The sequence below is a fragment of the Micropterus salmoides genome, unplaced genomic scaffold, assembly GCF_014851395.1.
Source record: "Micropterus salmoides isolate LMB-PRFRI ecotype aquatic unplaced genomic scaffold, ASM1485139v1 Ms_hic_scaffold_2, whole genome shotgun sequence".
In the NCBI taxonomy this organism is placed as follows: domain Eukaryota; kingdom Metazoa; phylum Chordata; class Actinopteri; order Centrarchiformes; family Centrarchidae; genus Micropterus; species Micropterus salmoides.
In genome coordinates, this window is record NW_024041150.1 from 6,175,087 (window position 1) to 6,197,673 (window position 22,587).

At 40.2% G+C, this 22,587-nt stretch overlaps 1 protein-coding gene across 1 annotated transcript; it reads right to left on the bottom strand.

The window, feature by feature from the left end:
* Positions 1-387: 387 nt before the first annotated feature.
* On the bottom strand, positions 388-21,143 carry LOC119913467 (mas-related G-protein coupled receptor member A6-like). Its single transcript, XM_038732895.1, has 5 exons — positions 20,967-21,143; positions 12,476-12,663; positions 4,821-4,995; positions 1,068-1,255; positions 388-958 (listed from the first exon to the last, which is right to left on the bottom strand). Exons 1-5 carry the CDS (start codon positions 21,141-21,143, stop codon positions 442-444), a joined length of 1,245 nt encoding a protein of 414 aa, XP_038588823.1. The 3' UTR covers positions 388-441.
* Positions 21,144-22,587: the final 1,444 nt, after the last annotated feature.

The window sequence follows — 22,587 nt, forward strand, 5'->3', positions numbered from 1 at the left end:
GCTCTCCCTGTATTAAACATCCAAACAACAGTCCAAATAAAGATTTAGGAAGAAGACAGCGAGGCGGCTAGAATGAGCTCAGTTCATCTAAAATAATATCTGCTTTGCTTCTGGGATTAAAGGAGAATAATGACAGACATCAACTTCCAGCTCCAAACTAATAAAACACATTTTATTTCCATGTGTTGAAGCCATCACAGTGAACCAGAGCAAGTTGACCAAAACATTTCCCAGCAGCCACTTCTCCCACAGCAGAGTCCAAACAGTGCTTCCTGTTCTCTACAGTTAGGTGTCTTATTGGAAATGGTCTCAGTAGATGACAGGATCTGTCTCGTCTCTATCCTTTCTATTGGCCTCCATTTCTCCTCCTGTTTCCTCCCCTTTCTCTCTCTCCCTCTTTCTCTGCCTACATGAAGCTGACTGTGGAAATGTTGTCATCATTCATACTGATGGACTGCTGATATCATTGCTGTCCATTCTGCAGCAACACACAGAGGCCAAAAGCTTGTCTATGAACCCTTTCCTCATGAAGACATACAGGAACAAGTCTGCAAGAGGACTCAACTTAACAAAGATGAGAGACAGAAGGTTGAGTCTAAAGTCTACCAATTGGTTATTGTCAGTGTATTCTTTCAAGAACCAAATGATGCTGGGCAGGAACAGCAGCGTGTAAATAAGCAGCACCAGAACCAAAATTCCCACAATTCGTCGTTTTTCATCAGAGGGGACCGAGATGGAAGCAGACAGGGCTTTGAGGGTCCCAACCAGGGAGAATATGAACAGTGGGAAGGGAAGGAGGAGGAGGACGGTGAGGATTATGTATGTGGTCAGATAATCAACAAAATAGTAAAGGACACCATATACAAGAAAAAGGACCCAGACCAGGACACAGACCACCACAGAGCTCCTGATGGTTCGTCTGAAGCGGTACCACAGCGGGTGGGCGATGACCAAATACCTGTAACACAAGATGGACACAAAGTCTTTGAGGAGCTTCAGAGTTATAAACTAATATAATGTTCAGACACAGAAGGAGCTCCACACATACTGGATAGACAGACAGATACCTTTCCAGGGAGATGCAGACCATGAAGCCAATACTGGCAAACAGAGCAGAGAAGTAAATATATATGAAGATGAGAGATATCGTCCTATCCACAGTTCGTACCACCTCAACGATCATGCAGCAGAGCTGAAGCAGGTCGGTAATGAGAAGGTTGATGACGTAGATGGGAGCAACATGATCTCTTCTCACCTGCAGGAAAACATTGGTAAAAGTCAACAAGCAGTTGGAAACATGTTGTGAAGTCCACCTCCTCCCAAATCTGTCATCTTGCTCTGCCCAAATAATAATAATAATACATTTTATTTACAGGCACCTTTCAGAACACTCAAGGTCACCTCACAAAACATCTTCAAACAGTCTAGAAATACATTTATAAAACTAACAGCAAAAACGAAGGTGGATAAGATGTTAGGATGGTTAGTTGCGTTGGTGTTAACCCCGTGTTAACTTAATTGGAGTTGGTGCATGTTCGCATAAAAGGGGCGTGTTTGGCCGTGCAGGCAGTTTTTTCGCAAAAAAGCCTTTGCAAGGCTGCAACATCACACACACATGTCTGCAGTGTATTATACATGCATTGGAAAGTTATATTAAACTTTGCAATCAGATTTAGCAGAGAGGAAAAACTCCTGAGTTTAGCCCACAATCACTATCATGCACCTCAGAGACTTTGCCTTGGATCGGGCGTATTCAGAAGAAAACACCAGTGTAAATGTCTGATAAATCGCATTAATATTCTCCTACATAGTATATATTTATATATTTAATAAGACATTGTAGTTCTGCTTTTATTTTGAAAGGCGCCGTTTTCTTATGTTTTGTGACGCTAAACTTCCTGCTACTTTTCTCTTCACAATGTGGTGCTCACGCGTCGTCGGAAGAACGGTAAAAAACTGGTAAACACGTTATTTATCATGTTCATCTATTTGAATCTTGTAAAGAAGGAGTTTACATTGTGATTTTATTATTTTTGTGTTGTTTGTACATGTTATTTCTAAGACCTACGAACTGTGAGCGTGTGTCGAGCTAGAGAGCGTGATAGCCGATGGCGAAACCATTTGATTAGCTTCCTTGGAGAGCGGAATGAGGTATGAAAGAAAATGTGTCTAGTGTATTATTATCAGAAGGGATTTTGTTTAAGGAAAGGAGAATGTCATTACTTCATTTGTTTATGGGTTAATTGCACATGTCATTAACATAAAAGCAATATTATTTCTGTGAACAATTATAATATATTGTATTTCATTTAAAGGCATGTGATATTTATTTGTCATAAAGACTTAAAAACATTTCATTTCATATTGGTTGTTAGTTAAATGATTTGTATTGTGTGTAAACATGATAAATATGTGAACACAATTTATGTGCAAACTATTTGTGAAGCTACATAGAAGCCTTTTGTGTTTCTTCTGTTTTATTCTGTAGTTTTCACGGTGTTCATGGTGCATGGTGCACGTTGAGAGGAATAATAAATCGACACCCGTTTGAAACTCTCTGCGTCTTGATCAATAAATCCAAGGGGCCGCTACAACCAGATTTCGATTTTTTGTGACATTAATTTCAGGGGAATTTCCGATTTTTCTTCTTGTAAATTTCACACTTTGATCTTGGATTTGTTTTCTGTTTCCTGTCTGATTTCCTCTCTAAAATCCCAGCTCGGCTGCAGGGCACGCTGTCTGAATGTAATGTTGTTGTGTTCAGAACTTCACCGCAGCCGCAGTGGAACAAATCAGGCTGAAATCTAAACATATTTAAGTGGTGTGTATTAATATCCTACTTCTCATCATTAACACTGAGTACAGATGTGGTGTGTAGTCCACGTGCAGGTAACCTCGAGTTAACCACGAACAAAACCTGCTCGGAGCAGTTTAGAGATCCAGCGTAAATTGCCATGGCAACAGACCTCGGGTAACACCTATCCACCTTTTGTGGTACGGGTAAACCAGGAGGTTACACCCGACGTCATGAAGTTACTCCTGAAGTTACGGATAAGCCAGTTACCCTGCTTGGTAGTACAGGCCACTGATGAACAGTGATCATGATCATTTATATGCCAGTTTAAAAAGATGTGTTTTCAGGCGGGAAACATGTTTTGTGAAAATACCTCATTTTGATCTTCCAATCAAACTCCCTCCACGTCGGGCTGCTAGTTACTTTGAATGTTTCTTCCCATTGTTCATCTGTTATTATAATATTTGCTTCCAATTCCCATTTTTCCTTGACATCCAAATTGTTATTGTTAGATTCCAGTTGTAGTACCTGATACAGTTTTGATATAATCCCTTTCTTTGTTTCTCCCTCTGTATACGCCATTAACAATTCTTCTAGTTTCGACGGGGTGTTAGAGATCTTCTCCCACTCCTTATGTGTCTTAAGGTAATGTCTTAGTTGTAGAAACTTAGAAAAAATCATGGGCTGGTAAATTAAATTCTTGTGTTAACTGTTGAAATGACTTCAGGGTTTGTCCCCTAAACATTTGTGCAATATATTTTAACCCCTGTTGTGTCCATCTATTATATCCTGCATCCATCATAGATGGCAAAAAATCTGGGTTTGTCGAGATTCGAGCGGCTCTACAAATGGTGTTTGACAGTTTCAATTTCTTACGTACCATTGAGCATATTCTCATTGTCCCCCTGATCCAGACTTGCCCACCTTCAGCCTCTTTAGTGTTACCTCACTCAAAAATGGAAGCGACTCTATAGGTACATTTATAGAGTTTTGTTCCATTCCCACCCACAATGTATCTGCATCATTAGTAATCCACATAATAAAAGCCCTGAGTTGAGCAGCCCAATAGTAATTGTTTAAATTGGGTAAATTTAACCCTCCCTTCTCTTTTGGACAAAGAAGTGTCTTATATTTAATTATTTTTCCAAATAAATTGGGATATAATCTTGTCTAACATCTTAAAGGTAGAGTTAGAGACCATAATAGGCAATGACTGGAACAAAAACAACAGTCTTGGTTGTACATTCATTCTCACAGTTTCTATCCTCCCCATCAGAGTCAAAGGCAAAATCTCCCACCTCTTTTTTAATTTCAGTTATCAATTTCCCATTGTTCGCTTCAAATAGCTGTGACGTAGCAGAGGTAATAATAATACCCAGATATCTGAACCCTATATTAGTCCATTTGAACTTGAATTTCCCCTTTAAATCAGCTGGACATTGACCTGAGAGCATCATAGCTACTGATTTAGCCTCAGATATCCTGAGATCTCCCCATACTTGTTCAGGTTATTCACCAGGGCTATTAATGAGGTGGAAGGTGCATTTATATATGTTAATATATCGTCTTCGAATAGTGATATTTTGTGTTCTGTCCCCCCTCATCCCTATTCCCTTTATCTTTATTCTGTCTTATTGACTCAGCCAGTGGTTCTATACTTGCAGCAAACAGTAAAGGGCTCAGACAGTCTCCCTGTCTGACTCCTCTTTTGAGTAGGAAAAAGTCTGAGCAACACCCATTGACTCTAATCCGTGATTTGGGGTTTTTGTATATCATTTTCACCCAGTCTATGAAGGTTGTGTGAAACCCGAAATTTGCAATGTTTGGTAAAGGAAGCTCCACTTTACTCTGTCAAATGCTTTTTGTGCATCTAAGCTGAGCAGCATGGCTACTTTTTACTTTTACTTGAGTAGATTTTTATATCAGTAACTTTACTTGTCCTTAAGTAAATGCTCATCAAAGTAATTGTTGTTTTGTTTAAGTAGAATATTTTGACTCTTTCCAGCTCTGGTCAGAATGTACATACCATAGAATACAGAGCATAGATGGCCACGAGGGTCAACAGGAGGCCGATAGCGATGATTGTGTATGTCACCACATACAGGATGAATACCAGTTCCTGTAATCCTGCTGTTGGAGGTGATGTCGCTGTGATCGTAGCTTTGGTTCTGTGAGGTGTTGTCCATGTGAGACCTTCCATTCTTCAGAGTGAAACCTGTTTGAGAGATCAGGTTATTAAAGGGAGCAGGTTTTTAATATCTACCTAACATTGTTCAGTGACATCACTAAAGCTGTGAGGTGAAGTTCACACAAACACAGTGTACCTATAGTTTACCCACAATCATATCAAATCACAAACTGCTGTCTTTCACTTTCTATCATCATTCCTCAACATTTGTTACATTTAACATTTATTTAATCAAAGAAGAAAAGAAGAACAAGTTCTATTACAAAAAATATTTTTACTTGTTGATGTTTCTTCTCACTCTGCACAGCTAGGTTACTACAATGCAAACAAATGGACTGCATTTAGAAGAAATTGTTACAGCTTAACAATTTGGAGCAGCCAGACTTCGATGGCTATGTGAGAAACATTATTGTCTGGCTTAGCTAGTCAGAGGCCGGGTAGGAGACGTCACGCCTTCACCAGAGTAGGAATCGCATAGTTGCCTCCTGTACTCGATGCCCCACAACTTGTTGAACGCCCCTCTGTCCTCTGTGGTTGATGAGGAGGTTTACATGACTATTAATCCACTTGATGAACCATCTGCAGATTTTATCTTCCTTGTTGGTGTTTATTCTGACATTTGGAATAAACATTTGTTACATATAAAACCTGTTTCTTTATCAAAATAAATAAAATTGACAAAGTAACTATTGAATATGCCATTCATGGGGTTTATGGATTTTACACTTTATTTCATCACAGATTGAAAAAGTCAAACCTACATTTTTAAAGGAATCATTAAACTGTAGGCTTCAAAAAACAAACAACATGTGAACACATTTAAATAACTGAATAAGGCCGACTGTAGAAGAACAACATTAAGTATCAAGTTAAAAAATTTTCAAAAAATAACATGTTGTTTTACTCACGCTATTAGAAGTAACTTTGGCCCCTGTCTTTAGCCCCTGGTCTTCTCAGCCCTGGAAGCCTGTCTAAAACTATTCCCAGATCCTGCTCTGGACCTCCTCACTCAGTTTCCCCCTTTTCTCATCACAGCTACATGACTAACATTAACCCTTACATTACCCCTAATCTTAACCTAATTGTAACCTGAACCCAAGTCTTAAACCTTAAAAGGCATCTGTACCCGTGGGCAGTCCCCATTAGTCAGTGTACATTCATGTTAAAGTCCCCTCAGGGACAAAAAAACATGATTGTCCCTCACGCGTCACTGCCAGAACTTAGTGAGAATCCTCCCCCTTCTGCTCTGGTTCATGTTCCAAATCAGCCTATCTAAGTACAACATCTATCAATCAAATCTAGCTTTGAACTTTCCTGGAATCCATGTCTCATTGAAAAGAAAAGCATTTACAATGAAAGGACCACAAATGATCTAAGTTACAGTTCCATCCAAGAGTAGAGAGCGACAGTGAGGGCCCGTCAGGTAAAATTGAATTGATGAATTAATTATTTTTTGTATCCATTTATCTACTATTAGGAGTTTTTTCTGGAAAGTTTTAGATACCGGATGCATAGATGCACCCTGCAGCCTTTAGTTCTCCCTAATGGTGATGCTACTGGAGAAGTATTATTACTTCCACTGCCCCACTTTACCCTGTCATCACTATTATTTTGATTGACAACTGATACAGTATAAGGCCTAAAACTGATCTTGTTAGAGTTTGGGTTGCTCAATACAAACCAGATGTACTTACTTTCTCTGAAAATGGTTCTATAGTTTAATTTGTGAAAACGAGATCAGTCTTGAAAAGTAAATGTTGTATAGAGTAGAAGACCAAAACACCATACTGCTGCTTTTAAAGGTAGTTCCTTCCTGTCCTTTCACATCCCCTCAACACTGTATCAAAATCAGGTTTCTGTCTAGTAGTTACTTCTTTTTTATATTCCTCTGTGTGTGTTTTTATGTACTTTGTGTGGTTGATTCAGGTTTACAGGAATGTTGTTTGGGATGGTTGGCAAGAACCTCTCTTTCTTTTTGTATGTATGTCTCCTGTATGTCACTCGTGATTGTATACACTACACACATGGGAAATGGCATAAATGAGGATGAACAGGAAAATACAGAACACAAATCATAACTGGCAAGAACAAGACTAAACATAAAACCAAAACCCTAACAAGATTGGATTGGATTATAACGAAAAAGAAGATGCTTGACCACTAAAAATAGCTTTTTTTTTATGGGAGTGAAATGAAGAGACACACGATTCAGGTTGATCACAAATTTAATAACAAACTGGATAAAGCCACCAAGTTCCTAAAAAACTCCAGCTCAACAAATGTATTATTATCATTAAAACATATTTCATACTTCTGCCCCCCACAGTTATTGTGACAACGGTGAGGTCGAAACATTTGGCCATTCAGATAAGCAGGACTGCGAGACGCTTTAAGCGAACACTGCAGCCTGTCAGGGGCACAAAAGAGAAGCCAAAACACACAGAGAAAAATAAAATCATAGAGGCAATGGCCAAATTTCTGGCCCAAAAAACTGTGAAGAAGCACGATGTATGTCTAACCGGTGAAGGTGAGGAGCTAACAGTTAGGCAGACTAGCAAAGCTTTAGCTTGCTAAAACCTTTCAATAATATAACACCAGAGCTGCCAACTCAGGCATCAAGCGTGAGACTCATGCAACTGATCACTTTCTGACGCAGTGATAAACAAATGTATAACTGATAATATCAACTCGGGGTGAGTAACTCCGCCCAGCTGTTACGACACCGGCACTCACCGCTGTGAGTTAAGCATCTAAAATCTGAGGCGCAGCCTTGTTCTGTTTGTGACTGCGAGCTGCACTTCATCAGAGGTGCTGAAGTGAACATTTGTATGGATTTGTGGTGAGATTTCTGCCTGATCAGAAGTGTTTTCAGTAAGTTTCATTTATCCGCCTCCTCCTCTCATCCAGTAGTACAGTCCCAAACGGTTCTGTGTCTGCAGACGGCCTCAACAGGCTAAATCAGCAGAGCAACAACGCTGGCTAATGCACAGCAGGGAAGTAGGGAAGGTAGACTGTTCTCATTAAATTATGATGTTATTCTTGAAATATTCTGACTCTTCTCTGGACATGTCAGAGAACACAGATAGGTTGGAGTGATTGTGCAGAAAGTTTTAAACATGAGCAGAACATCTGCTGAAACACAGGAGCTATTAAAGTCCAGGAGTTTATCACTGAATTAAAATTAATACATTTTTCATTGAGGTAAGAAAAGGTGCCACAGTCTTTTTAAACTTGATTTATACTCCTGCGTCAGGGCTACATGCCCTGATGTATAAAAGCATTTATACTATAAAGGCATTTATACTTGTGCGTCGGTGTCTCCGTCGTTCTGCAATTACACCGCTTTTCCCGGCCGAGCAAGCTAACTTCCGGCTTAGCCCTCCGCTAACGTGACTGGGGGTGAAATTGTATACCTACGGCTTTTATAGACTTTTTAAAAGTTATTGCCCGAATCGATCACATGCTGATAGTGAAACGAATAACTTTGCTCAGGTTGTGACGCTCAAATATATTAATCCACCGCGTTACAGCTGCCGATGTGGCCGCTAGTAAAATTTACTTCAAAGCACGGGGAACTTCCTGTCGGCTCGGAGGCATTGCGAGGCTACCCAGCCGACCAGTCACAGTGCTTATGGTCCATTTCGCCTCGACGTGTAGTTACATTTTTGAGGAGGTGCAAGTCAATGCAAGGTGCATTATCTATTATGTTTTGCATCATCACCTGCCATCTGAATTTAGTTTTCCCCCTCTTTTATTAATAAAGATCACTAATACCCACAAGTTCCCCTGTGGCAATCTCAAGAAAATTAAACACTCGTCAACAGCGCATCACAAGTCATAGGATACAGCTGCAAATATGGTTACAATACAATAAGCTATACACAACAAAGCCTTGTTTATATTATTACTATCATCATTTCAGCTGACACCGCTGAAAATTCTTCACATAATTTGACCAATACTTTGATTAATGTAGTCCTTAAGATTGAATATGATAGATGAAGTATGTTTATTTGTTCACTACTTATGATATGATACTATATATGGATATTATGATTTAATGCTTTGCAGTCATTTCTTCAATGTTTGTTTTTTCTTTTCTCTAATGAGCTAATCATTCAAGGGCATTTTTTCTCTCCTTGTCTTGTTTTAAGTTAAAAGGAGGAACAAAACTGTCACAGTCTAATGTGAAAGATTTTGCTTTTGTGCTTTATTATCATACTGAGTAATTGAGTATACAGTAGATGCGAGCGTGGCCTGGATGAGTCTATAACACTGTATTTGGAAATGGTTGTTAGGAACTCCATCTGTGATACTATAAGGCTAATGGCCAAGAGCTTCTCTGAAATTACCTGTGTTTGTATTGGAACTAAGGGTGGGTGTCGATAAGGGGCCCAGTTTGCACAATGTTGTCCCCCTGTCCATAATTAATAATGGCGGGCTGCCTGTGCCCCATCAAGTTCTTGTCTAAGAGGAAGAGGGGGGCGTGGTCCCTGGCGTTATGGGTTCACTATTTCCCAGCACAGTCTTTCCCAGAGTGGTGAACCCCTCCCCATCTTTGCCTTAGAAAGACTCTGCCATGCTCTTTTTAAACCCAATCATGTTGCTAACCTGTTGCCAGTTCACCTAATTAATTGTGAGATGATCCTGCGGGTGCTTTATTTGAGCATTTCACAACTATTTCTTTTTCTTTTGTTGCCACTGTCCAAAATTTTTGGGTTGCTGCCCAATATCACTTACCTGTTTTCAATGATACCCAGCCAACCCTCTGCTGTCTGGTTTAAGTCACTGGACTCAAAGATCTGTAAATTTTCAAAGCAAAAGAAAAGCAAAACTCCCACATTTTCTTCATTGCTTCCTGTCCAATAGACTACAATATATCTTAAAATGGATCAATCAGAGCCCCTTGGACCACTGATGGATGGACATATAACAAACATTCTGTAAGGAAAATGTCAAACTCATTTTCACACGGGCAACGTAAGCATTTTGGTTACCCTCAAAGGGCCACTTGGAACTGTAAGACTGTATAAACATACTTTACTGCATAAACTACTCCTTAACATATTGTAAAATAACTCTTTCTTTGATTATTTAGCCTATTCGAGTTAAGGACATTTAACCCATCAGATGCAAAAACATAAGCAAGCACATTTACTGTATCTGTGTTATTATAACATACATTAATTAATTTATCAGGTTTAGAAAAAGATAATACTTCATCAACAAAAAACTATTACATGGGGCAGAACCATTGTAAAACAAATAATTGTGAGCTGCTAATAACATGTGTGACAGATTTGGCATTTGATAAAAACAAACGGCTGCACACAGCCTTGCAGAGGCCATACATCCAACTAATGACAGATAGTTTTATTACCTGGAAAAATGCCGACGTATATTGTAGCCGACTCCTTCATCACAGACACTGGCTCAAAACCAGTGCTTGAAGTGGACAAAATGAGGTGCCAGAGTAAAGTGATGGAGACATTCTGATCCTGACCTGTCCCCAGAGTCCCCAGTGTAAATGACACCTATCTGTCAATATTTTTAAATGTCCCGCCCCATCCAGGCTGTGATTGGTCGGTTCACGACAAGTGACATTGAAGAGCTACATTCTGCACAAGGCTGCTTGAAAGGCGCCCGAGCTTCTCTTCTCCCTCCTCTCTCTGCGCCGACAGAGTTTAGCAGAGAACCGGATATGGAGAGGGCAGAGGAGAGGACCGGCAGCTTGGGAGAAGTCCCGGTACGCATAAACGGTCTGCGTACCGGGGTGTACCGGCCCACTTCAAGCACTGCTCAAAACACAAAAGACATAGGCCTAGCCTACCGGTTTATCTCCTTGAAACACAAACTTGCCTTCCTTCTGCATATTTTGTGTGCAGCTTATGAAGTCAATAATTGCCAAGGTATTTAAAGAAACAGCCTGACAGTTAAGGAAATTTTTCTTGTTGGATCTCAGCTAATAATGAGCTAAAGTTTAAAAAGGAGAAACATACAGTGACTGTCCCTGTCACACTTTATCATTTCTGCCCCAAATTATTATCTAAAAAAGTCTTTAAGAGTTGTGAGGAAACCTCATTTGGTCAGAAAGTGCAGGATGCCTCCCTGCTAACAGCAGGTTGGGCTTTATGTTCATATAGACAACAGAGATTTTGTTGAATCTTCATTTGTCAGCTTTTAATTCACTGAGTTGGTCAAAGACAAACATTCACAGTTTGGTCTACAAACTGATTTTTCCAGAAAATGTACAATTTCAAATAAACTGACATAAACTGTGGTTTAAGATTTTATCCATATTGCCAAAAACACCACAGCTGCTGCAAAACAGCTGCTCTGAATCCCATCCTAAACAGCAGCATGCCTACCACTAAAACAGCAGAAATTACACTTAAAAAGTACAAAGTGCTAAAGACGTGTTGAGATGCTCTCCCTGTGTTAAACATCCAAACAACAGTCCAAATAAAGATTTAGGAAGAAGACAGCGAGGCGGCTAGAATGAGCTCAGTTCATCTAAAATAATATCTGCTTTGCTTCTGGGATGAAAGGAGAATAATGACAGACATCAACTTCCAGCTCCAAACTAATAAAACACATTTTATTTCCATGTGTTGAAGCCATCACAGTGAACCAGAGCAAGTTGACCAAAACATTTCCCAGCAGCCACTTCTCCCACAGCAGAGTCCAAACAGTGCTTCCTGTTCTCTACAGTTAGGTGTCTTATTGGAAATGGTCTCAGTAGATGACAGGATCTGTCTCGTCTCTATCCTTTCTATTGGCCTCCATTTCTCCTCCTGTTTCCTCCCCTTTCTCTCTCTCCCTCTTTCTCTGCCTACATGAAGCTGACTGTGGAAATGTTGTCATCATTCATACTGATGACCTGCTGATATCATTGCTGTCCATTCTGCAGCAACACACAGAGGCCAAAAGCTTGTCTATGAACCCTTTCCTCATGAAGACATACAGGACTGAGTCTGCAAGAGGACTGAACCTAACAATTGTAAGATACAGAAGGTTGAGTCTGGAGTCTACCAATCGGTTATTGTCAGTGTATACTTTCAAGAACCAAATGATGGTGGGCAGGAACAGCAGAGTGTAAATAAGCAGCACCAGAACCAAAATTCCCACAATTCGTCGATTTTCATCAGAGGGGACCGAGATGGAAGCAGACAGGGCTTTGAGGGTCCCAACCAGGAAGAAGATTAACAGTGGGAAGGGAAGGAGGAGGAAGACGGTGAGGATCATGTATGTGGCCAGATAATTACCGAAATCTAATACGATGGCACAGACAGGAGAAAGGACCCAGACCAGGACACAGAGCACCACAGAGGTCTTGATGGTTCGTCTGCAGCGGTACCACAGTGGGTGGGCGATGACCAAATACCTGTAATACAAGATGGACACAAAGTCTTTGAGGAGCTTCAGAGTTATAAACTAATATAATGTTCAGACACAGAAGGAGCTCCACACATACTGGATAGACAGACAGATACCTTTCCAGGGAGATGCAGACCATGAAGCCAACACTGGCAAACAGAGCAGAGATGTAAATAGACATGAAGATGTAACGTATCCTCCAATCCTCAGGTTTTGCCACCTCAACGATCATGCAGCAGAACTGAATCAGGTCGGTAATGAGGAGGTTGATGACGTAGATGGGAGCAACATGATCACTTCTCACCTGCAGGAAAACATTGGTAAAAGTCAACAAGCAGTTGGAAACATGTTGTGAAGTCCACCTCCTCCCAAATCTGTCATCTTGCTCTGCCCAAATAATAATAATAATACATTTTATTTACAGGCACCTTTCAGAACACTCAAGGTCACCTCACAAAACATCTTCAAACAGTCTAGAAATACATTTATAAAACTAACAGCAAAAACGAAGGTGGATAAGATGTTAGGATGGTTAGTTGCGTTGGTGTTAACCCCGTGTTAACTTAATTGGAGTTGGTGCATGTTCGCATAAAAGGGGCGTGTTTGGCCGTGCAGGCAGTTTTTTCGCAAAAAAGCCTTTGCAAGGCTGCAACATCACACACACATGTCTGCAGTGTATTATACATGCATTGGAAAGTTATATTAAACTTTGCAATCAGATTTAGCAGAGAGGAAAAACTCCTGAGTTTAGCCCACAATCACTATCATGCACCTCAGAGACTTTGCCTTGGATCGGGCGTATTCAGAAGAAACACCAGATTTCGATTTTTTGTGACATTAATTTCAGGGGAATTTCCGAGTTTTCTTCTTGTAAATTTCACACTTTGATCTTGGATTTGTTTTCTGTTTCCTGTCTGATTTCCTCTCTAAAATCCCAGCTCGGCTGCAGGGCTCGCTGTCTGAATGTAATGCTGTTGTGTTCAGAACTTCACCGCAGCCGCAGTGGAACAAATCAGGCTGAAATCTAAACATATTTAAGTGGTGTGTATTAATATCCTACTTCTCATCATTAACACTGAGTACAGATGTGGTGTGTAGTCCACGTGCAGGGTAACCTCGATTTAACCACGAACAAAACCTGCTCGGAGCAGTTTAGAGATCCAGCGTAAATTGCCATGGCAACAGACCTCGGGTAACACCTATCCACCTTTTGTGGTACGGGTAAACCAGGAGGTTACACCCGACGTCATGAAGTTACTCCTGAAGTTACGGATAAGCCAGTTACCCTGCTTGGTAGTACAGGCCACTGATAAACAGTGATCATGATCATTTATATGCCAGTTTAAAAAGATTTTTAAAGAATAAAGTTTTCAGGCGGGAAACATGTTTTTGTGTCAAACTATCATTATGAGAAATGACTATTCCAAAACCATTTTATTGGAGGAAAAATCTTAAGCAGTTTTATTAAGCTTGTTTCCAAAAGGCTAGATATAATAATACCTACAACAATGGCTGAACTTAATTTTTTGCCAGTTTTTTTGTAGACTCTTCTTAATATTTTAGCATACACTAAAATGTTTATTGCTGAGTTTTCCCAACTTAAAAAATGAAGAAGTTCGCTAAACTAACAAAAAGTGGTTGGAAAATGTTGCCTTGTTTTTTTTAAGTTAACAGTTTTTACAGCGTATATACAACATGCACATTAGGAGATGCGCTGACAGTTTCACTTCTAACCTATGATCATGCCCTCGCCTTCTATCCCCAAACATTCCTTCCTCCGTCTTAAAAGGAGAGAACCTGAGTAACCTGTAGCAATAAGTAAATACCTTTACGGTCAAGTGTACTGCAGTACGTATAAACAATTAAAGCTGCAAGCAGCGTTGGGCGGGCCCTCGCACTTGTAAGCAATAATGAACCCAAACAATAAAATAAATTCCTTTTATATTTCCCTGCCTTGTTGTTTATGTGTACATACAGAGGAAGAATGTGAGAACAGCACACATTTCATCGTTACTGTGTGTTAGAGCATGGGAGAACAGTGGATACTTTTAATACAGCCCACACCCCTAATACTGTGTAACTATAACAAGTAGAGAACAGAAGAAAAAGATGTTCTTTCTTTACAACTGTCTGCATAGCTTATTCATATTGTGTAATGAATGAAAATAAATAGGCCTACTAGGCTCCTCTCTACTTTGACATTTAAGATTAGCTGGTTTGATCCACCTTCATACACATGTGACAACTTGAGAAAGGTGAGTTGTTTTCTGCTCCAGCCTGCCTAAAAGAAAAGCGTTTTTGGGATTAAATGGACTTTATTAGCTGCTGCAGTGCAGGATGAACTCAGAACAGACCCATTTCTCACCTTATTATTCTAAATCATGCAACGAAGAAGAAAAAATGCATAATAAATCCTGGGACAAAATCTGTCCACAAATACTGTACAGCATGTAGTCTAATGAACAAGACTTGTGTTATAGCTGACTTGGGCAGTGAAATGTTTAATTTTTTTAATTCATGTGGTCATAGTTGTCCACAACTCAAATCAGAATATAAGAAGAAATGTTTTATACCACCTCAAGAAGGCTTCCTATCAGAAAGGTAGGAAGGTATTTCAAATGTACAACTGCAGTACTTAAATCTCAGTAATTTCCCGGACATTTTTGTGTTACTTTACTTTTAATAGACCTATGTAAGAGGTTTTATACTTCCTGTGAGTATAATCCAATCAATCTTATTTTCATACTGTATATCCGATGTGTAATTTGATAAATTGTGTTGTATGTGGTGCTCGCATCTCAGAGAAGACTCTGACTGCAACATGCGTCTTTGTAAAGAGAGAAACGGACAGAAAAAGTCTCTAACTCTGCCTGTCAGCTCGCTCTGCTCCGTTAAAACTGAATTTTCCATACAGAATTGAATACGAGTGCACTCCAGATTTAGCTGCAGCCAGCTGACCGTGTGCTTCTCCCTATACCGCAGTTCTGTGTCCATGCATGCAGCAAACTGAAAGCACTGTCTGTCGGAGCGTCTACGTGAAAAGAGACAAGTAAGAGACACGTAAAATTCAAAATGGCCGACTTCCTGTTGGTTTTAGGGCATCGCTCCAAGAGGCTTTTTTGTGCGTCTGGACAAGATACACGTACCACAGAAAATTCGTGCACGTAGGTGAAACGTGCGGTGGGGGCTGCTTCGTTAAAGGTCACTTTCTGTTGCCAGCAGGTGGCGCTATGACTGTGGGTGAATGTCGACATGTACATGTGTTCAGGGCGGGACTCTCATCCTACATGTACAGTTTGGTGCAGATGTGAGCATGTACACTGAAGTTACAACAACTTCCTGTGTCATGTCGAAGACTTGATCTTTGACGCCACGCCACGGACACACCCATGACGAAAACTTGCAAATAGCACAACTTTTCATCTTCAATGCCTTTAGAAGGCACAGCAGAAATTTGACGTCCGACTAAAAAGTGTGTAAATCATCCAAAAATGGCCGTAAAATTGACGTAAATTGACTTTAGGCTATGGGTTCTTGAGGCTTTTTTGTGCGTCTTGATATGATACATGTCTCCAGCAAATTTCGGGCATGTAGGTGAACGAGGGGCTAATTTTTTCCAATTTTCTAGGTGGCGCTAGCAAGTCATTTTGCAACGCCCAACACACGGTCGTGCTCGGGCTCTAAATATATAATCTTAGCAAATTCAATAGGGACCTCACACGGTCGTGCTCGGGCCCTAAAAAACAAATATATATATAATCTTAGCAAATTACATAGGGACCTCGCACGGTCGTGCTCGGGCCCTAAATATATATATAATCTTAGCAAATTAGATAGGGACCTCACACGGTTGTGCTCGGGCCCTAATATATATATATAATCTTAGCAAATTAGATAGGGACCTCACACGGTCGTGCTCGGGCCCTAAATATATATATAATCTTAGCAAATTAGATAGGGACCTCACACGGTCGTGCTCGGGCCCTAAATATATATATAATCTTAGCAAATTAGATAGGGACCTCACACGGTTGTGCTCGGGCCCTAAATATATATATAATCTTAGCAAATTAGATGGGGACCTCACACGGTCGTGCTCGGGCCCTAAAAACAAATATATATATAATCTTAGCAAATTACATAGGGACCTCGCACGGTCGTGCTCGGGCTCTAAATATATAATCTTAGCAAATTCAATAGGGACCTCACACGGTCGTGCTCGGGCCCTAAATATATATATAATCTTAGCAAATTAGATAGGGACCTCACACGGTTGTGCTCGGGCCCTAAAATATATATATAATCTTAGCAAATTAGATGGGGACCTCACACGGTCGTGCTCGGGCCCTAAAAAACAAATATATATATATAATCTTAGCAAATTACATAGGGACCTCGCACGGTCGTGCTCGGGCTCTAAATATATAATCTTAGCAAATTCAATAGGGACCTCACACGGTCGTGCTCGGGCCCTAAAAAACAAATATATATATAATCTTAGCAAATTACATAGGGACCTCGCACGGTCGTGCTCGGGCCCTAAATATATATATAATCTTAGCAAATTAGATAGGGACCTCACACGGTCGTGCTCGGGCCCTAAATATATATATAATCTTAGCAAATTAGATAGGGACCTCACACGGTCGTGCTCAGGCCCTAAATATATATATATAATCTTAGCAAATTCAATAGGGACCTCACACGGTCGTGCTCGGGCCCTAATAAAATAATCTTAGCAAATTCAATAGGGACCTCGCATGGTCGTGCTCGGGCCCTAATAACCAATAAAAGAGGTAACTAGAGTTCTGACATTGTCTCTATTACTGGTAACCATCTTTGATCAAACCTGTCTGACTTGAGCTGCAACCTCGCTGTGATTTTCTCCATGATGAACACACTTTTTACCCTTTCTCTCCATTCAGTTATACTGGGAGGCTGTGGCTTCAACCAAGAGGCTGTGATTGTTTTCTTTGCTATTAAAAGCAGAATTCTCAGTAAGGAAGTCAAGTTCCTATCTATAGCATTATCTGGGACTATACCCAATATGTACAATGCTGGATCTAAATTAAAGTCAATACCCAAAACATGTTCTATTTCCTTTTGAATATCCTTCCAATAGTCTAAAATCTTAGGGCAATCCCAAAATATATGTGTAAAGTCCCCTACCAATCCGCAACCCCTCCAACATCTCTCCAAAGTATTACTATACTTTGATGTAATAGATGGAGTGTGAAAATACCTCATTTTGATCTTCCAATCAAACTCCCTCCACGTCGGGCTGCTAGTTACCTTATGTTCTGCTTTGAATGTTTCTTCCCATTGTTCATCTGTTATTATAATATTTGCTTCCAATTCCCATTTTTCCTTGACATCCAAATTGTTATTGTTAGATTCCAATTGTACCTTATACAGTTTTGATATAATCCCTTTCTTTGTTTCTCCCTCTGTATACGCCATTAACAATTCTTCTAGTTTCGACGGGGTGTTAGAGATCTTCTCCCACTCCTTATGTGTCTTAAGGTAATGTCTTAGTTGTAGAAACTTAGAAAAAATCATGATACATGTCTCCAGCAAATTTCGGGCATGTAGGTGAACGAGGGGCTAATTTTTTCCAATTTTCTAGGTGGCGCTAGCAAGTCATTTTGCAACGGCCAACACACGGTCGTGCTCGGGCTCTAAATATATAATCTTAGCAAATTCAATAGGGACCTCACACGGTCGTGCTCGGGCCCTAAAAAAAATATATATATATAATCTTAGCAAATTACATAGGGACCTCGCACGGTCGTGCTCGGGCCCTAAATATATATATAATCTTAGCAAATTAGATAGGGACCTCACACGGTTGTGCTCGGGCCCTAAATATATATATAATCTTAGCAAATTAGATGGGGACCTCACACGGTCGTGCTCGGGCCCTAAAAACAAATATATATATAATCTTAGCAAATTACATAGGGACCTCGCACGGTCGTGTTCGGGCTCTAAATATATAATCTTAGCAAATTCAATAGGGACCTCACACGGTCGTGCTCGGGCCCTAAAAACAAATATATATATATAATCTTAGCAAATTACATAGGGACCTCGCACGGTCGTGCTCGGGCCCTAAATATATATATAATCTTAGCAAATTAGATAGGGACCTCACACGGTCGTGCTCGGGCCCTAAATATATATATAATCTTAGCAAATTAGATAGGGACCTCACACGGTCGTGCTCGGGCCCTAAATATATATATAATCTTAGCAAATTCAATAGGGACCTCACACGGTCGTGCTCGGGCCCTAATAAAATAATCTTAGCAAATTCAATAGGGACCTCGCATGGTCGTGCTCGGGCCCTAATATATATATATAATCTTAGCAAATTCAATAGGGACCTCACAGTCGTGCTCGGGCCCTAATAAAATAATCTTAGCAAATTCAATAGGGACCTCGCATGGTCGTGCTCGGGCCCTAATAACCAATAAAAGAGGTAACTAGAGTTCTGACATTGTCTCTATTACTGGTAACCATCTTTGATCAAACCTGTCTGACTTGAGCTGCAACCTCGCTGTGATTTTCTCCATGATGAACACACTTTTTACCCTTTCTCTCCATTCAGTTATACTGGGAGGCTGTGGCTTCAACCAAGAGGCTGTGATTGTTTTCTTTGCTATTAAAAGCAGAATTCTCAGTAAGGAAGTCAAGTTCCTATCTATAGCATTATCTGGGACTATACCCAATATGTACAATGCTGGATCTAAATTAAAGTCAATACCCAAAACATGTTCTATTTCCTTTTGAATATTCTTCCAATAGTCTAAAATCTTAGGGCAATCCCAAAATATATGTTTAAAGTCCCCTACCAATCCGCAACCCCTCCAACATCTCTCCAAAGTATTACTATACTTTGATGTAATAGATGGAGTGTGAAAATACCTCATTTTGATCTTCCAATCAAACTCCCTCCACGTCGGGCTGCTAGTTACCTTATGTTCTGCTTTGAATGTTTCTTCCCATTGTTCATCTGTTATTATAATATTTGCTTCCAATTCCCATTTTTCCTTGACATCCAAATTGTTATTGTTAGATTCCAATTGTACCTTATACAGTTTTGATATAATCCCTTTCTTTGTTTCTCCCTCTGTATACGCCATTAACAATTCTTCTAGTTTCGACGGGGTGTTAGAGATCTTCTCCCACTCCTTATGTGTCTTAAGGTAATGTCTTAGTTGTAGAAACTTAGAAAAAATCATGGGCTGGTAAATTAAATTCTTGTGTTAACTGTTGAAATGACTTCAAGGTTTGTCCCCTAAACATTTGTGCAATATATTTTAACCCCTGTTGTGTCCATCTATTATATCCTGCATCCATCATAGATGGCAAAAAATCTGGGTTTGTCGAGATTCGAGCGGCTCTACAAATGGTGTTTAACAGTTTCAATTTCTTACGTACCATTGAGCATATTCTCATTGTCCCCCTGATCCAGACTTTGCCCACCTTCAGCCTCTTTAGTGTTACCTCACTCAAAAATGGAAGCGACTCTATAGGTACATTTATAGAGTTTTGTTCCATTCCCATCCACAATGTATCTGCATCATTAGTAATCCACATAATAAAAGCCCTGAGTTGAGCAGCCCAATAGTAATTGTTTAAATTGGGTAAATTTAACCCTCCCTTCTCTTTTGGACAAAGAAGTGTCTTATATTTAATTATTTTTCCAAATAATTGGAATATTTGGGATATAATCTTGTCTAACATCTTAAAGGTAGAGTTAGAGACCATAATAGGCAATGACTGGAACAAAAACAACAGTCTTGGTAGTACATTCATTCTCACAGTTTCTATCCTCCCCATCAGAGTCAAAGGCAAAATCTCCCACCTCTTTTTTAATTTCAGTTATCAATTTCCCATTGTTCGCTTCAAATAGCTGTGACGTAGCAGAGGTAATAATAATACCCTGATATCTGAACACTATATTAGTCCATTTGAACTTGAATTTCCCCTTTAAATCAGCTGGACATTGACCTGAGAGCATCATAGCTACTGATTTAGCCTCAGATATCCTGAGATCTCCCCATACTCGTTCAGGTTATTCACCAGGGCTATTAATGAGGTGGAAGGTGCATTTATATATGTTAATATATCGTCTGCGAATAGTGATATTTTGTGTTCTGTCCCCCCCCCTCATCCCTTATTCCCCTTTTTATCTTTATTCTGTCTTATTGACTCAGCCAGTGGTTCTATACTTGCAGCAAACAGTAAAGGGCTCAGACAGTCTCCCTTTTCTGACTCCTCTTTTGAGTAGGAAAAAGTCTGAGCAACACCCATTGACTCTAATCCGTGATTTGGGGTTTTTGTATATCATTTTCACCCAGTCTATGAAGGTTGTGTGAAACCCGAAATTTGCAAATGTTTGGTAAAGGAAGCTCCACTTTACTCTATCAAATGCTTTTTGTGCATCTAAGCTGAGCAGCATGGCTACTTTTTACTTTTACTTGAGTAGATTTTTATATCAGTAACTTTACTTGTCCTTAAGTAAATGCTCATCAAAGTAATTGTTGTTTTGTTTAAGTAGAATATTTTGACTCTTTCCAGCTCTGGTCAGAATGTACATACCATAGAATACAGAGCATAGATGGCCACGAGGGTCAACGGGAGGCCGATAGCACTGATTGTGTATGTCACCACATACAGGATGAATGACAAGTTCCTGTAATCCTGGCAGTTGGAGGTGATGTCGCTGTGATTGTAGCTTTGGTTCTGTGAGGTGCTGTTAATGTAGAGACCTTCCATTCTTCAGAGTAAAACCTGTTTGAGAGATCAGGTTATTAAATTCAATTCAATTCAATTTTATTTATATAGCGCCAAATCACAACAACAGTTATCTCACAGCGCTTTTCATAAAAGAGCAGGTCTAGACCGTACTCTGTGATGATATTTACAGAAGCCCAACAGTTCCCACCAAGAGCAGCACTAGGCGACAGAGGCAAGGAAAAACTTCCTTTTAAGAGGCAGAAACCTCGAGCAGAACCATGGCTCAGGGTGGGCGGCCATCTGCCTCGACCGGTTGGGGTGAAGGAGAGAGAGAGAGAGAGAGAGAGAGAGAGAGAGAGAGAGAGAGAGATGTAAAGAGAGAGAGAGAGATATGTAAAGACAGAGAGAGAGAGATGTAAGGGAGAGAGAGGGGAGGGAGGCAGCCTACACAATATACACACAGAGGTACAGACAGTGAAGGTAATGTTGCTATAGACTAAATGAAAAATGGTACAGATGTTTATAACAGTGTTAATGGTAACCATCGTAATGTTAATGATTATAATAACAATAGGACTAGCAACAATAGTGTTGCAGCAGAGGGTGTCGAGCAGGAACACGGGGGCAGCAGGTGACCCGCAACCACAGATCCAGACTCCACAGCTCCAAAGCCAGAAAACCTGCAGGAAGTGATAGGAGGAGAGAGGAGAGAGACGAGAAAGCACAAGACTACCAGAAAGGGGAGAAGTTGTGTTAGTAACATGCAATAATGGGATGAGGTTGCATACAGAGGGAGAGAAAGTAGAGGAGAGAGGAGCAGTGCATCATGGGAAATCCCCCGGCAGTCTAGGCCTATAGCAGCATAACTAAGGGATGGTTCAGGACTCACCTGAGCCAGCCCTAACTATAAGCTTTATCAAAGAGGAAAGTCTTAAGCCTACTCTTAAATGTGGAGATGGTGTCTGCCTCCTGAACCCAAACTGGAACCTGGTTCCACAGGAGAGGAGCTTGATAGCTGAACGCTCTGGCTCCTAGTCTACTTTTGGAGACTCTAGGAACCACAAGTAACCCTGCATTCTGGGAGCGCAGTGCTCTGGTGGGGTAGTAAGGTACTATGAGCTCTTTAAGATAAGATGGTGCCTGACCATTAAGAGCTTTGTAGGTAAGAAGAATGATTTTAAATTCTATTCTGGATTTTACTGGAAGCCAATGCAAAGAAGCTAAAACAGGAGAAATGTGATCTCTTTTCCTGGTTCCTGTCAGAACACGTGCTGCAGCATTCTGGATCAGCTGAAGAGTCTTAATGGACTTTTTCGAGCAGCCTGATAATAAGGAATTGCAGTAATCCAGCCTAGAAGTAACAAATGCATGGACTAGTTTTTCTGCATCATTTTTAGACAGGATGTTCCTGATTTTCGCAATATTACGTAGGTGAAAAAAGGCGGTCCTTGAAATTTGCTTAATGTGAGACTTAAACGACATG

What these genes read in the sequence shown, in the direction of transcription:
- LOC119913467 (XM_038732895.1), bottom strand. Translation starts at nt 21,143, where the DNA reads ATGGAAGGTCTCTACATTAACAGCACCTCACAGAACCAAAGCTACAAT. An exon ending in TCTATGCTCTGTATTCTATG is followed by an intron (nt 12,664 to 20,966) that starts GTATGTACATTC and finishes GTTTTCCTGCAG; the next exon opens with GTGAGAAGTGATCATGTTGC. An exon ending in TCTATGCTCTGTATTCTATG is followed by an intron (nt 1,256 to 4,820) that starts GTATGTACATTC and finishes GTTTTCCTGCAG; the next exon opens with GTGAGAAGAGATCATGTTGC.